This window comes from Pungitius pungitius, chromosome 21 (assembly GCF_949316345.1).
Source record: "Pungitius pungitius chromosome 21, fPunPun2.1, whole genome shotgun sequence".
Lineage (NCBI taxonomy): Eukaryota > Metazoa > Chordata > Actinopteri > Perciformes > Gasterosteidae > Pungitius > Pungitius pungitius.
Window position 1 is genome coordinate 9,347,800 of NC_084920.1, and position 15,881 is coordinate 9,363,680.

Consider the following 15,881-nt stretch of genomic DNA (forward strand, 5'->3'; position numbering starts at 1 on the left):
TTCCAAAAATGACTGACAGTACAGAAATGAGAAAATACCGTCATGAAAAATTTTAAAGGGTAAAATCGTTAAACTGCAAAATAGTTGCAATGTATAACTAATTGCTGAACAACCAGTGAATTAAATATTTTTATTGGGACAGAAATGGACAGTACTGACAGCAATTGGCAAACAAACCAAAGCCAGGCACACAAAAAGCATATCAAATCTTGAGTTCCAAAACTCATGGTCCCTCTAAAAAATCTCTAAAATAGGGGATATGGAGAGAAAACAATGACTTCACTAACTCCCTCCAGTTATATGTTTATGCCTGTGCATGAGTCACTATCACTCAGACATTATCACTGACTAAGTTATGAAACATAATCCTTGATATTGAAAAAAGTTGGATATGAAAAAGATGACAGTTCAGGCTTTTTCATTTAGAGATTAAATAGTGGAAGTTTAAGAGGATTTGAAATTGAAAAACAGTATAAAACATGATACTTAAAAGCATTCAAACAATTATTTGAGGGAGATTATTTTAAGGGCTGCATTGACTCACTGAAAATTCCCTAAAAAAAGCCCAGGTCTGCTTTGCATGAGATATCTATGGAAGCCCATTTCCGCCACAAAAAAAATGGGTTAGAAAGTCGAAATTACTTTTGGTTGTTGAAAGAGAAAGTAGTGTTGCCATTGTCATATTTTGAGTTATTAATATACTCTTAAGATACTTAGTAAACCATGTTGGGTCATTGTGCTGCACGCTTGCATGCAAGTAGCTATGTTGGTAATTGGATTTTTGTTGCCTCAATTCAGATTATCGGTCTAATACTTTATCGTCTCCCTTATTGATCCGTGATCAATTTTCAGTGTCCTAAAAACGTATCTATTTTGGGGTGCATCCCTATTTCTCTGTCACTACTGAAACCAAAAGGCCAACTATTAGTTACCAACTTCTCAAAAAGGTTGCCAATGTTAAGCCCTATGATTGCAACCATATCACCATATATATGTCAACACAAGGAGAAGCAGCCCACCACCCATCAACATTCGGCTTTGTGATAAAAATGGTACCATTCTTTAATAAGTAGAAAAGGTGCCCCTCAGTTCTCACATCGGAGCACTACATTGGATTTGGATAATTTCAATAGCAAAAACAGAAATAAAGACAGAGAAGAACACATTTAACCCTTTAGGTTGACAATCTGAACCTCATACCTGTGTAAAGCAAACATCACTTCAATTCTTAGTATGAATAAGGACATCATTTTAATGACATTTACACTGTAATTTAAACTTTGAACTCCTTTAAGTTAAACCGTCAAGAGGTTTTTTTAATACTATACAATACATAATAATAATAGGGAAAAATAAAAGGAGAAGCAGAAAAAGACAAAGACGTAAAACATTACTTGTCATTGCTCCCATTTGCAGGGTAATTGCAAAAGTACAAGGTTTTTTCAGCTACATAATGCAAAATAACTAAAAATACAAATAATAATCCATAAACAATAAAGTATAAAAAGAGCCTTGCTTCTCCAACGACTTGACATGTGTATGAGGGGCTTATTGCATATTTGGCATTAACCCTCCCACACCCCACGGTTCAGCATGGTCCTTGCTGCACCCAATGGGGACCAGCAAGGACTCTGTGCCTTTCCAGTTGTCCAACATGTCTGCTATCCTCCTGCACTCAGCTCCATGGACCTGAAGGCTTGTTGCAAAACGGCATATGTTATGTCCCACAATCCAAATTTGACTTCAAAAGCAACATGTGTTAGAAATAAAATGTCCTTGATACAAAAACTATAATGCCAAACTTGCACCACCGAAATGGTGTTCTCCGTGAAAGGAATATAGGCAATCTTTCTCATCATACTTCCAAAAAAATAGAATGCGTCTCAATCAATAACTTTAAATACAGTTCATTCGGATGGAAGTTACCCACAATTTCTATATACTTCTATACTATGATTTACAGTGTGTTGTGACCTCAAAAAGGAAGGTAAAATAAAAAAATTGCAGCATGGTATTCTTCTTTTCATTACATGGCATACTTTTGGGTCCAATCTTTTGCTAGTTTGTTGTATCTGAGGGGAGAAAAGAAGAGCGCATGAAATTAGGAATAAACATTGTTCACATTGATGTGGAGAGCTTAGTGCTTACTCACTTGTCTTTGTCGTTCTTATACATGTGTGCTATGTCTGGAACTAAGGGGTCGTCTGGGTTTGGATCACAAAGCAACGAACATATGGACAATAAAACTAGAAGGAAGAGGAATTACAGACGTCACATAGTTGACACGTAGATAAAGGATGTTTCAATAGAACCTTCCACAAACAGATCCCTACTTGCAGGCTGGGTATGAATTGTCATTGCCACTCTGTGGAAAACGGCACAGGGTCAAGGAAAGACGGTTAGGAGAATTAATGAGTAGTTAGGAAATGACAGCCGCGGATTATAGGGAATACAACGCACTTTGACTAAGATTGACATTATTGCAATATCAATGAGTTAGGCTAACAGTTATATGATCTACTTAAGTTTCTCGGTCATGATTGTTATTTCTCGCAAAATATTGCCGCCGCAAGGAATTATCTTCTTTCCTTTCGTAAAGGATGGTCCAGTGGTTTCCTATGCCAAAGGAGCTAAGTAGTAGTCCTTAGCATTATAGAATTCAAACAGCTCTTATCCCGGCGGTCACTTCTACTACAGTACTTTGGGTCATTTCACTGAGTTAGGAACCTTCCAAAGAATCCAGTCGCTGTCGACTTGATGGATTGGTTCGGTTTACCGTGCCCCCTGTCAGCAAAGACTGGGGAGTGTGCGGTACCCAAACTAAAGGTTTAAATTCTTAATAGCACTGCTTTGAGAAGTAATTCCCACGAGAGAAACAAGAAGCTGTACATTTAAGAATCTATTCAAAGGATTGTGCCAATAGAGGAAGAGGGTTCTCAAATTTTTAAAATTGAATATCCTAGATTTTTTTTTAATTAAACGTTGGTCAGGCTAATGAAGCCAAATTGATTTGAATAATGACAATATTAATTGATGGAGATTTAAGAAGTGTGATAAAAGAATGCGTCAAAAGGTCACACCATTGGGTGACCTCACAGACACCAACAATATAAAACCCTGATAAGATGAAAACAATGAAAGTGTTGTACTGTTGCAGCTTCAAAGAGATAGTAGTTACCTTTAGACACCGTCAATGCCGGAGACCACTGGGACCGTAGAATGTCCAAACAGATACTGCCATTGCTGTTTATATTTGGGTGATAAATCTTAGTTGTAAATGCTACCTGTAAAAAAAAAAATTTAAACACAGGTGTATGAGCAGAGTGACACAAGGTATGAAATACACACATGAACAACATCAGATATGGGAGGTATACATTTCAGGGCACCTGCCAACGCGGGTAATATTCATATTAATCCAAATTATTTTGTCACTCCTAAATTTGAACCAGTCAGGGGTTAAGGCAATATATTCTGTATTTCTAAAGCTTTCTATATAAAGGGTTAGGGTTAGGGGCAACAGGTTGGGAAGGTGCTCCGTTTCAGACCTTGCTGTCAGAGTCACTGTTCTCGTGTTTGCCTCAGAGAAAAAAGGTCAGTACCGACCCTGTTCTTAGTGAAGCTGATGAAGATAGTAAGGAAAGTTGGGTGTAGAATTTCTCTGAACACAATTGCAAATCATATCATGTTTTGATGTTGTTGGGACGAGTAGGATTCTATACATCGAAAGTCATCATGTGGTCAAAGGAATCTCAGTCCACTCCTGCATATAGGTTTCATGACTGTATCACCACACGGTTACACTATTAACGCGCTGACAGTTTGTGATCAGGGCCCTGTTCCTCGTACGTGGTTCCACTAATTCAATCAAATCCGAGGAGCCAGCTCAAATTAAAAGATATGATTGATGTCCGGCTATCTCGGTTCCTCATATCAGATCCGCGCTCAAACTGTCTTGTTAATTTGAACCAGATGTCAGTCATCAGGACAATTGCGTGTGTGCGTCCTACGCCAGAAGGCAGAAGAGTTGATTACTAAAACTAGGATTATTTAACAGTACGGCAAATAAACTTAAAGGAGGAGCGTCTTTTTTCTCCGCTGACGAGCAGGAGACAATTATGAACACATGAGGAGATAATATGTGTATTTAACCAATTTATCATTTGTGTCGTATGAATTGCACAGCCTTTTAACAGTGCTCATTCATCGCAGTCTCTCCATCCCAGGGGAGGGATCCTCCTCTCTCTCTCTAAAGGTTTCTTCCCTTTATTCTCCCCATTGAATGCTTTTCACTTTTTGGAGTTTTTTTCTGTGTTGATGTGAGGATTTCAGAACAGAGGAAGTCACAGGTGTAGAGACTGTAAAGCCCTCTGAGGCACATTTGAGATTTTATGCTATAGAAAATAAAATTATTGAAACAAATAATCGTGGCAAAGCTGAAACCGCACCCCTGCTGTATCGTAAGGCTAGTAGTTGTATCCCCCGCTTTCTCATTTTGATGACTGAGCATCACCTTGTGAAACCTTCTTTCAGCTCAGTTACCAGAATTCAAAGGCTTAGATAAAAGATCGAAATGAGTGACAAATTCAATATAGCCATTTTGATGACATATGGCAGTTTTTAAGCAAGAGATTGTGGTATGTTTTTATAATACCCTCCAAGTTTGTATGTTTCATACTGGATTCTGGAAGTACTGCCGTCTGCGTGAGTACACAAACGTCCGTTACAATCTTGTCAGATTTAATCGCATTACATACATATGAGATAGGAGACGTTTCCAGGACCAGAGGCTTCATCTGACTGCACAACGACCACAATCAATTCGAGAGTATTACAGACTGAAGCTTTGAGTAGCAACTCCAGCTCGTACCTTTGGTGGCTTGAATGGATAGTCAGTAGGGAAGTGGATTGTGAGGAAGAAAACTCCTCCTTGGTAAGGACTGTCACCCTGTCAAAAAGTAGGACGATCAGCTCAGATGAGGTTTATTATCATAAACAGGGGCCTGCCACATTGAGTGGGTCACATCAAGTTTGTTTCGAACCTGTATGATGACCAGGGCACATATCATTATACGGGTTACAATTTGCTACTGGAGGAAACGCAATATGTTATGATTTTATTCATCCAAATTTAGGAAAACTTCCATAGTATAAATGGAATGCTGGCTGAAAATCTGAGTTAAACAACAAGTTATTATTATTTAGTGTTTTGGACGCTTGATACAGTTATGAGAGTATAATACATACAGAAATATTAACTTTACTTGAATCACAAATCAGAATATTGGGATAATCACTGTATACATATGGTCTTTCCCTACTGATGACTGATAAATATTCCAGATGTTTTAAAGTCGCCTTTATTTGACTTATTGGTTGGTATTTGCTAACAATGCTGAACAAATATTATAAAACACATAAAGTAACTCCATGGAGCCAAAGTTATACAGGGGGATGCAATGCTGCTGCACAAGCACAGGATGAAGGGACTTAAAGCCATAAGCAATGTAGTGATACTCACCGGACCCATTATGGTTGCCTGCCAATGAAACACTAAAAGCAATGAAGGAAAAAGAAAAGAAAAAGAAATCAGCGTACACGTCACAGACAACTGTTCAGTCATCTTAGGCTCCTAGCATGTATGAACTATAAACTAAAGGGTTTAACTAACTTTCCTAGCCTGATAATTTATCTTATCGTTGGACCAGACACCCTGTATTTTAGGTTTCCTATTAAACATTTTACCAGGTTCTACCTGTTTGAACTCGACTTGTCACTAACATTAAAATAGCCTATCCACCTTAAAAGGTCAGTCACCTGTGTCCACAAAGCTGTTGATGACTTCTGGGCTGGCCACCTTCCCTTTCCCCCTGGATTATTCAAAGTGAAACTAATTGAACCGCAGCTGCAGCAGTATCTCCTTGGGATACACCGATAGCAGTATCGGATATCAGGCCCATGCGGTCTCAAATAGCTGCATTGGGTATCGGTGACAATAAACTCAATTCCATCACAATACATATACAGAAACATTCATTCCTATTTAATTTGTTTTTACTTGAGTTCATGTTCTGGTTCATTTTGAAGATTCTTTAGCCTATTTGCTGTGGCCCAAAGAATATATTTGAGCTTAAAAATTTGCAGTCACTGACTGTGTAGTTTGTTTACTTCCTTTCCTACACTAGGAGGTTGCTTCACGGCTCAAATGTAATTCTGTAGGTGCCACATCAATGAACGTGTTCCCGCTTCAAGACATTTAGAATTAAAAAACAATTTGTGAACGCTCATGTGATGCAGGAGAAATTCTGATATGAACGGTGCATGTGTAATGTACTCACAGTCATCGCCCACGGGTCCAGCGGAGCACTGTGCTGGAGGGTCTCTCTGCAGGTCATGCAGCTCCTGCTCAATGCAGCAGAAATATGAAACTGGAGTTAGTTATTTGGCTAAACGAGTGCTGTTCGATGTCAGTAAAAACTCCCATCTTTGTGGGCACCGATTGGATGTTTTCTACCTGGTATTCCTGTTGATAATTGGAGATTGAATTATTGTCAGTGACTGACTGCCCTTTCTTTATGACTAAGGGTGGTCATAAAGCACCAGTTAGAAATGAATGGCATTGTGTGTGTTGACAAGTAACTTTCCAGGTCAGGGCACTACCTTTATAGACGCGCACAAGTGCAGTAGCGCCGGGTGCCGGTGTAAGGTGGCGATAGTCGGATCGGCAAGTGGCGATGGTCGGTGGAAGGATCCTTTAATAGTTGCATTTAGTTTAGTTGTGTGTAGTTTACGGTGTTTCAAACTTTATTGAGAATGTAGCACAACACAGCAATCTACAAATAGCGCAGCGTCTTAAATAAAGTGAAGTATGTCTTAATGCAAGGCTTTAGAAACCAACACAAAGGGATTCTGTATGTGTTCATAAAGTTTGAAGAGGGTCATTTAGCCAATGTTTTGATATTAGCGGACCGACTGCCTCCATCCTCCCGGACAAACCGTTTGTCTGACCACTGGCCATCACTGGAAAACGTGTTATCGTTTTATTTTTTTCGGGTTATATTAGCATACGCGGTCGATACACATCTCCCATTCTATATTGTTTTAGCGTTGCCATGCCTCTCTGATTATCGCCATGTTCCTATCATCCGATCGGAAGGTCGCAAAATCATCGCCACCTTCCTATGATGAAATTGCTCTTGTAGGTTTCCTTTTTTCCGAGTTTGTATCCTTATGGTTGAAATGCACTTATTCGAAGTCGCTTTGGATAAAAGTGTCAGCTAAATGACATGTAATGTAATGCACGGCCTGTCAATCTTTTTGATTGCATCTACCAGACCTGCACGTGAAAATTAAATTATATCATTACATGTGGCCGAAAGGGATCATAGGAAGGTGGCGATTTTCGTTATATCATAAATGAGGCTTGATGCCGAATTGAAACTTTCTTTAAATTCACGAGAACCGCTAACGTTACGTGTTCTCTTCCTATTCCCAAAGATTGTCGTAACTACGACAACAACCAACACTGTTGCCTGAAAGGCGTCAGCTAACACGGTTGTCTGTTAAACCGTTACACGGGTAGTTATTGGTTAGCTAACGTTAATTAAATTGTTCGCGAGCAAACGTTACCACAAAACTTTTAAGTTTTCATTGTCTGCTGTATTTTTTCTGGGAGCTGTCAACGGACTAATTATTTCCAATGAAGTTACAAAGTTAGGTAGAAATCACTTTCGAACAGGGATACATTCAAAATGGTTGTTAATGAGCCCTTTTGAGAAAATCAACTCTTATGTTAGCCTCTAGTGGGCCAGCTACATTTAACGTTAGTTAGCTGCGAACCATAACTACCCTTCACCCGTCACATTTAACGGTACCTTCTGTATTCTTTTCAGCGCCATGTTGACGGATGTAGTTTGCTGCTCAACTCCTGCCGACTTGCTCTTTAGTTGAATTTCACTATTATCGTTGAAGAAGTCAAAGGCTGTTATTCCCGGAGTACTTCAACAGCCGAAGATGTATTTGTGTTTTGGTGAAACCTCTTTTGTTTCCGCTTCCTCCTGTTAGTGGTCGCTCCGAAATGCATCATGGGAAACGTAGTTTCGAATTTTACGATTTGGCGTAATCGAATAGATCCGAGCCGCGCTACCATTAGAATACATTTCGCTCGTTTATTATGACTGTCATGCCTATCCACATGTTAATACTTATTATACCCTTATACACACATAAAAACTGACATGAATCGAGGCTTAACAGCTGAAATCCAAGCTTTTTTGGGGATTAAATTATACCTTTCCCAATTAAAGGAAATAAAGCATTATTAGGGAACATTCATTTTCTTTCAAAGTATAACGTTACATATCTTGAAAAACAAAATGTAGTTTCTAAGTGAAGTTGTTGTCTTCCATGAAATGTTAATGAAAGCATAAATGTTTCCATGATTCCAGAAACCAAATAATGTGAGTCAATTTATCTCCACTGTTACACCTCTTGCAAAGGGATCATTCATTCATCTTCAACCACTTAGCCAGGGTCGGATTGCGGGTTCAACAGTTCCTGGTGGAACTGGTGGAATTCTTTTTGGTAGGGTCAAATTCTCAGAATGATTCAATGCAAAAATAAGCAAGATATCTGTAGTGGTTATGCTATACTATAACTAGGCTGAGGTTTCATAACTTTTAATCTGTTGTCAGAGACTGATGTTTGTTCACCGGTAGCATTAAGTATGTTTGAGGGCAGAGTATAGACTCATAACTTAATGTTTAACATCTTGTCTGTATCCACAATGTGCAGGCTTGTTATTTTCTATCATTGTGCATTAAAACAAACAATGTTTTAATTATGAAACCAATTATGAGGAGACCAATTGTAATAACAACCAAAAATTCTAACAAATATAAATTATTGAATGCTTCTCTTCCATGCGTGCTCAGCTGCTTGCATATTGTTGAAAATGTTTGTATTTATTTCAGAGTTCACTTATCTAACTGTAGCCTCATTGATCACTGTATCATGGATATAAAATACAATGTTAATCACTAATGATGACACTTAAAATACTGTGAGGTTAAGCACTAACGGTGTCCCCTATCTTACGGTATGTATCCTCCATGATCATTGTATTTAGAGCTGCGTCTCAAAGTCGCTAAGAGCTTGTTTTCAAATCCTCTTAAATTTCTTCAACTCTCAACTTTTTCAGCTTCGCCAATCTTTCAGCTAGAGACATGTTGTGTTCAAATAATGAAGAAACAACAGACGGACGGGAGACATCTTGGAATGAACAGTTAAAATCAAAAGTGTTTAATAAATGAAAGGGTGTTGTGCTAAAAAGGACATCTCAGCTGAGGAGCCGCTGGTCTCTGCAACAACAGGCCACAGGACCGTCTCTCGACCATCCCTAGACCACAACCAGCGAACTCGAAGAACAATGGCTGCCTACAAGTATTTATACCGATCAGTAAAGGTGTGAAAGTCGGTGACCACGCCGCCTGGGAGTGGTCTCCTGGTGAGTTTAATGTAGCTCGGCTATTGAAGGCCTCAGTCAATTCCCAATTGTAGTGCTATCAAGTATTACATGAATGCATTTCGGTAGATTACATTACATTGAATACAATCATAACTGTACATTGGTATTATTCTATTGATTACAGTTTCAAAATTAGTGGTTTTATAACATTCCCATTACTTTATCGAACACATATCCCCAGAATCATGGTTGTGTTTTGTTGTGAACTAAATGCATTTTATCTATAGTTAATTTATGAATCAGGAAGTCAATTTATTTTTTAAAATCCTACAGACACCATTTAAACTTTAAGATGTTGACACAAGTCTTAGCAATTTTAGAAAAAAACAGCTTGTTGATATCTATTATACTTTTTTCATAATCACTAATTATGTTTCATTAGTTTTTGGGTCTGTTTCTGAGTTTTACCTTGGTGTGTATTGGGTAAGTAGAGTAGAGAGTGTCAGAGTTCAGTTACAAAAAAAGGCACTTTTGCTTTTACGGCCACAATATTCACTTTTCAGGCTTCATTTCTAGATTGCTGCTGGTCGCACTCATAGAGTATGGAATCCCACATTTATTTACTTTTTGCGTGAGGAGTCCGAGAGTCCCATTGGGTCCAATACAAATCTCCCGACATAAAACAGAACAGAAAATCACCCTAACCCTAACAGAAAAACATAATCTTACCATTTTTGAATAAACTGACATCTAGGGGTATTCTTGTAGCAGCTTGAAAATCCTCAGACAAATGGCAAAAGTAAAAATAGACAAAAATAAGTGCCAGTCCCAGAAAAACTAAACAACATGCTCAGCAAACTCAAGAAATGTAAGATTATTTGAATAATGAAACCCCAATCAGGTCAATTAAAAACAACAAAAAGACAGTTTGTTGGGTGCGGATCGAGTGGCGCTTTGAAGACGCCTAACAGGTCGCCAAAGGCCACAAAGTTGCCAGCAAAACTCTGTAGCTCTGAATTGTATTAATAATAAATACAAAATAATTCCACTAATGAATTCTTGTCACGGTTTGGGTCTGCTCTGTCTTATTATGTAGTTTTTCATGTCTCTTGTGTTCCTGGGTGACTTCACTTCCTGCCTTGTCCTGTCTTCCCTTATGATTGTCTGCCGTGCCTGATCGTTTCCACCTGTGTCCAATCACCTGCACCTCCCTTGTGTATTTAAGCCCTGTGAGTCTCTTGTCTTGTGTGGCGTCATTGCATGTCAACGTTCATGTGTCAAGTCAAGTCAAGTCAAGTCAAGTCAAGTCAAGTCAAGTCAAGTCAAGTCAAGTCAAGTCAAGTCAAGTCAAGTCAAGTCAAGTCAAGTCAAGTCTGTTTCGTGTTTTCAAGTCCAGGTCCCTGTTTTTGTCTGTTTTGTTTTCTCCTCCTTCCTCCCTCTTTTGGTTGGAGCGATTTTGATTTTGAGTTTTGACAATTAAAGTCCTGTTATTTTTCATTATCTCTGCGTTTGAGTCCTCCCTCCTTGCCCTCGGACCCTGCGCCGTGACAATTCTTTTATATTTCTCTATGATTTTTAATGTGTGGTCAGCTGCTTACATATGCTATTTATTTAAGTGTTTGAAAATGTAAATATAACTAGAACCATTGATCATAGATATTAAATACTATGTCAATCACTAATGATGTCACCTATCTAACTGTAGCCTCCATGATCACTGTACCATAGATTAAATACTTACGTTAATCACTATTAATGTAGAGACACAGAAGAGGTTCAGGTATATTGCCAATTTAATTGATAGTGATGCTTGTACATTTAACTACGAGGGCCACTACACTGATAATCAGCCTCTTGATGTTTGAGTAACAAGACAAACAGTAGGTGTGTGTGGAATGTGTTACTATCCAGCAAAAATATTTACTGTTTAATTGTTACTGTACCCAACGTCAACCTTTATGAAACCATTCTAAAACTAATGCAGTGTGATGTAATACAAAAGCCCTGAATTAACCTCAGTAACGTTTTGTGATTCTTCCATCCAATATGATTACAAATTAGATATATACCTGTCAGTGTAACCCAGGGAACGCAAGTCCATTCTCGCCGCCTTAGGTATTGAGCAGGGGCGGCTGATCTATTATGGGCGCTGGGGCGCCGCCCCTCCTACCAAGTAAAAAAAAAAAAACATGACTTTCTTCTGTAAGTGTTTTTGACACTAGAATGAGGGGGGTGGGGGGGGGGGGTCTTTTTGTTTGCCAGCTTCATCATGTGCCGCATAACATCATAAATGTGTAGTTTTCTTTTTACAGTCTATGGTAGTTTTATGCTCGGGGCGCCGAGAAAGGGCGCCCTCACTATCTAACCAATGGAGCTCTGATATGCTATAACACGTCACTAAATATGATCAATTCAACCAATCAGTGACGCGCAGTAATAATTCTCCGATGGGCGCTTTGCCTCTGCGCCCATCGGAGAATAACATGAGTTTTGTGTGGTCACGCGGCAGTGAGATTCGAGTTGACAATGGCGCCGGCGTCACACGAGAAAGAAACCGTGCAATCTCTTCTTCAAACTCCGTTTGAAAGAAGACCACTGGCGGAAAAACAAAAAATAAAAGAAATGGGACCGGACCAGCCACAAATTAACATCAGACAGCAGGTGAAAGACAAGGAAGCGTCGTACACTAGAGGCTTTTCGCGGACATGGTACACTAGGAAGCCGTGGCTAACCGGCTGTGGAGTAACTAACTCGCTGTTTTGCTTCCCTTGTTTGCTTTTTAAAACTGCAGCGACCGATCGAGCCTGGTGTGAAAACGGTGTTCAGGACATGAAACATTTTTCGGAAAAAATTAAAAAACACGAACACACAAAGACGCATATGGACAACTGCCTGAAATTTGCGTTGCTGGGGAAGGCTAACATTGCTACTCAGTTGGATGATGGCCATCGACTTTGTATAAGAAGGCACAATGAGGAAGTGGACAAGAATCGATATATTCTTTCTAAACTGATTGACTGTGTTAAATTTTGTGGTGCCTTTGAATTGGCTTTGCGTGGCCACGACGAGACTGAAGCCTCTGAAAACCCAGGCATTTTTAGGGGCCTTGTTAACTTCGCCTCGTCGTTGGACGCTGCTCTGAAGGAGCACTTGGAGGGAGCTACTGTGTTCAGAGGTACGTCCAAAACGATTCAGAATGAGCTGCTGGACTGTATGCTGACTGTTGTTAAGGAGCCAGGCACTCAGCATCTCCTCTGCTCCTCCAGAGATGCTGTTGTGTCCCTGGAGGAGCAGAGGAGATGCTGTTGTGTCCCTGGAGGAGCAGAGGAGATGCTGTTGTGTCCCTGGAGGAGCAGAGGAGATGCTGTTGTGTCTCTGGAGGAGTTTTATGTTTTTTTTGTGTGTCTGTCTTAGAGGTGGTTTGCTGTACGATTTATGTGAACACTGGAGACAATGTAAATAAATTATTAAATATTTATTTACATAAATATTTTATTGACTTGCTCACCATTACAATTGGTAATGCACAGTCTTCTTCATCTAGTGGTTACTCCATGTAATAACAGCGACTATTTGCCTCTTTGTGTATATTGAATATTGACGCAAATTACAGCAATTATAAGTTCACCTTGTATGACTTGGTTTCCTAATATGATGTGTATGACTTGGTATGACCTTGTCTTTGAAAGAACAATATTTGAAATCTACAAGGACATTCTATATTCATAGTTTAATAATTACATTAGATGCTATTTGTTTTTAAATCGTTACTTTGGTGTTAATGTAATAAATAAACAGCAGAAATCTCCCTCAGCCCCCCCTACTTTTTCCATCACCAGCCGCCACTGGTATTGAGAAAGGGCCTATGTTTCACTACTGATACCCCCTTTTGGCACGTAACAGATTTGTGTTGGGAGTCACATTAGGATTAGGGGTGCCTGTGAGTTTTACTTTTCGTTTACCAAGTTTTAAGTTAGTGAGGATTTTAGTTTAACTGTTTTTTTGTGTAAGGTGCAGTAATAGTCTTCGTTTTTGCGGACCTCTTTTTTTTATACTCTGTTTTTGACGGCAGCCATTCAAAAATAAATATCCTTTTTAAATTACATCTGGTTTTATGTTTATATCCGTCCCCCTCTAGCGACAGGACGTAACACCTTGCATAGCAAGGCCTTTGGGTAGAGTTGAACCCACAACCCTTCTACCGTGAGGCAATAGTGCTAACCATTGGTATTCAGAGACATTCAAGGTTTAAAACACACAATATAACCTACTGCACGCAGAAAATACGACCCTATCCATGCCGCTTGCAGCTTTAAATTGGACAATTATTGTAGACTTCTTTCTTACATATTTCAATAGAGTTGCTGTCCCAATAGATGGGGTCTGCTAGTGTTCTGTTATTTGAGTGTTTCTAACAGTTTTGAAAAAAAATGTGTGTTAGCATTTCAAAAATGTGTTGCAAGTATAACCTGTTTCAAAGGTGGTGCAATAAAAAAAGATCATGGATTTTGGAAATGTGGCCATTGACTGCAACTGCGTGTGCACTGAAAAACACTTGATGTGGACTTCTGTTATGATACAGGCAGAAGTCTTTGTAGTGATTCCACCATTTGTACGCTATTTAAGGCAGATGTACGGTGGCCGAGAAGGTTCAGACAAATACAAAAGCAACAACACAACCGCAAACGCCACAACACAACACGAACGCCGCAACACGAAAATACAAAAGCCACATCACAACCGCAAATGCCACAACGCAACACGAACGCCGCAACGCAACGCGAAAGCGAAAACGGAAGTAGCTGCCCACGGGAGCGAGCGTATTTTGGAGGAACGCCCACGGGAGCGAGCGTATTTTGGAGGAACGGAGCTGGAGGATGGCAGATCGTTTAAGAAGTAAGTGAAACATGATTCCTTACTTTAACTGTAGCCGCAAGGAATCATGTTTCACTTACTTCTTAAACGATCTGGCATCCTCCAGCTCCGGTGTTACGTGCCGACTGGGTTTTTGAACCTACTGGTTTGGCTACGCGTGCGTGTTTGTTTTGCCCCGACAGCGGCAGATGTTGTCTGCCTCGGTCACCTGATCCGTCACACAGTCGCAAACATATTTCTGAAAATGTTCAAAATGTATCCCATATCCAATGCAGCGGTTATGATTGTATAAGTGAGCACTACATCACTGCTACGTATAAAGAAATAAATAAAAGAACATACGTTTATTAAAAGATCGCCACAACCTGGATTCGAACTCGCAGTCGAGCAAAATAGCAAAACTTTATAAGACGGCGGCGCTACGCCGTCAGCCAACCGAGCTGTCAAATGCCGCTACTGATTTCACTACTTATCATGAAATTGCAAATCGTCAGTGGCAAGAACATCTTTTGGTTCAGGGTGAGCCAAGACAACTGGTTTTTGGTGGCGTAGCGTGAAATACATAGTTCTGTCAGGTTTTCTAGCACATTGCCCAAGTAGGATTACTCTCTTAATAACATCTAAACGCGTAGCCAAACCAGTAGGTTCAAAAACCAGTAGGCACGTAACAACGGAGCTGGAGGATGCCAGATTGTTTAAGAAGTAAGTGAAACATGATTCCTTGCGGCTACAGTTAAAGTAAGGAATCATGTTTCACTTACTTCTTAAACGATCTGCCATCCTCCAGCTCCGTTCCTCCAAAATACGCTCGCTCCCGTGGGCGTTCCTCCAAAATACGCTCGCTCCCGTGGGCAGCTACTTCCGTTTTCGCTTTCGCGTTGCGTTGCGGCGTTCGTGTTGCGTTGTGGCATTTGCGGTTGTGATGTGGCTTTTGTATTTTCGTGTTGCGGCGTTCGTGTTGTGTTGTGGCATTTGCAGTTGTGATGTGCCTTTTGTATTTTGTGTTGTGGCGTTCGTGTTGCGTTGTGGCATTTGCGGTTGTGTTGTTGCTTTTGTATTTGTCTGAACCTTCTCGGCCACCGTACAGATGCATGCATACAGCATAAACACCATCATTATGTTGAAAAAAAAGAAGATGCCTGGACAACAACAGAGGAGGGATACCTCTACCAACATGAACAGAAGTGTGACAAATGCCATGTCACAGTCTTTCAGTAAAGAACTTACAACATACAAGATGTATATTACAGTCAATGCAAACAATCTATGAAAACCTTTTAGAAGAGAAAGCACAAAGATTCAAAGTGGAAGAAACTGAATTAGTCATGTTCATTAATGAGCTATAAATTCTTATAGGAGAGAGAGATTAGGAGAGAGGAGATCAGTCTGTACTAGGGAGTCCCCAGGCTGTTTAGGCCTACAGCAGCTTATCGAACCTGAACCAGCCCTAACTATACGCGTCATTGAAGGGGAAAGTCTCGAGACTAGAGTTAAGCCTAAACTTAAATGAGGTGACTGTGTCTGTCCCCCTGCACTGAAA

At 39.8% G+C, this 15,881-nt stretch overlaps 1 protein-coding gene across 3 annotated transcripts; it reads right to left on the reverse strand.

Annotated features, from left to right (window-relative positions):
- Positions 1-131: 131 nt before the first annotated feature.
- ube2d1b (ubiquitin-conjugating enzyme E2D 1b) lies at positions 132-8,061 on the reverse strand. 3 transcript variants are annotated; one of them, XM_037464130.2, is made up of 7 exons: positions 7,875-8,061; positions 6,339-6,402; positions 5,522-5,553; positions 4,871-4,948; positions 3,179-3,284; positions 2,153-2,246; positions 134-2,072 (listed from the first exon to the last, which is right to left on the reverse strand). In XM_037464130.2, the coding sequence occupies exons 1-7, from the start codon at positions 7,896-7,898 to the stop codon at positions 2,027-2,029; spliced, it is 444 nt and encodes a 147-aa protein (XP_037320027.1). In that variant the 5' UTR covers positions 7,899-8,061; the 3' UTR covers positions 134-2,026. The 3 variants fall into 3 exon arrangements, with proteins under 3 accessions (XP_037320028.1, XP_037320027.1, XP_062416111.1); XM_062560127.1 differs by lacking the exon at positions 134-2,072 and adding an exon at positions 2,334-2,365; XM_037464131.2 differs by lacking the exon at positions 4,871-4,948 and having other exon boundaries at positions 132-2,072.
- Between the last annotated feature and the right edge of the window lie 7,820 nt (positions 8,062-15,881).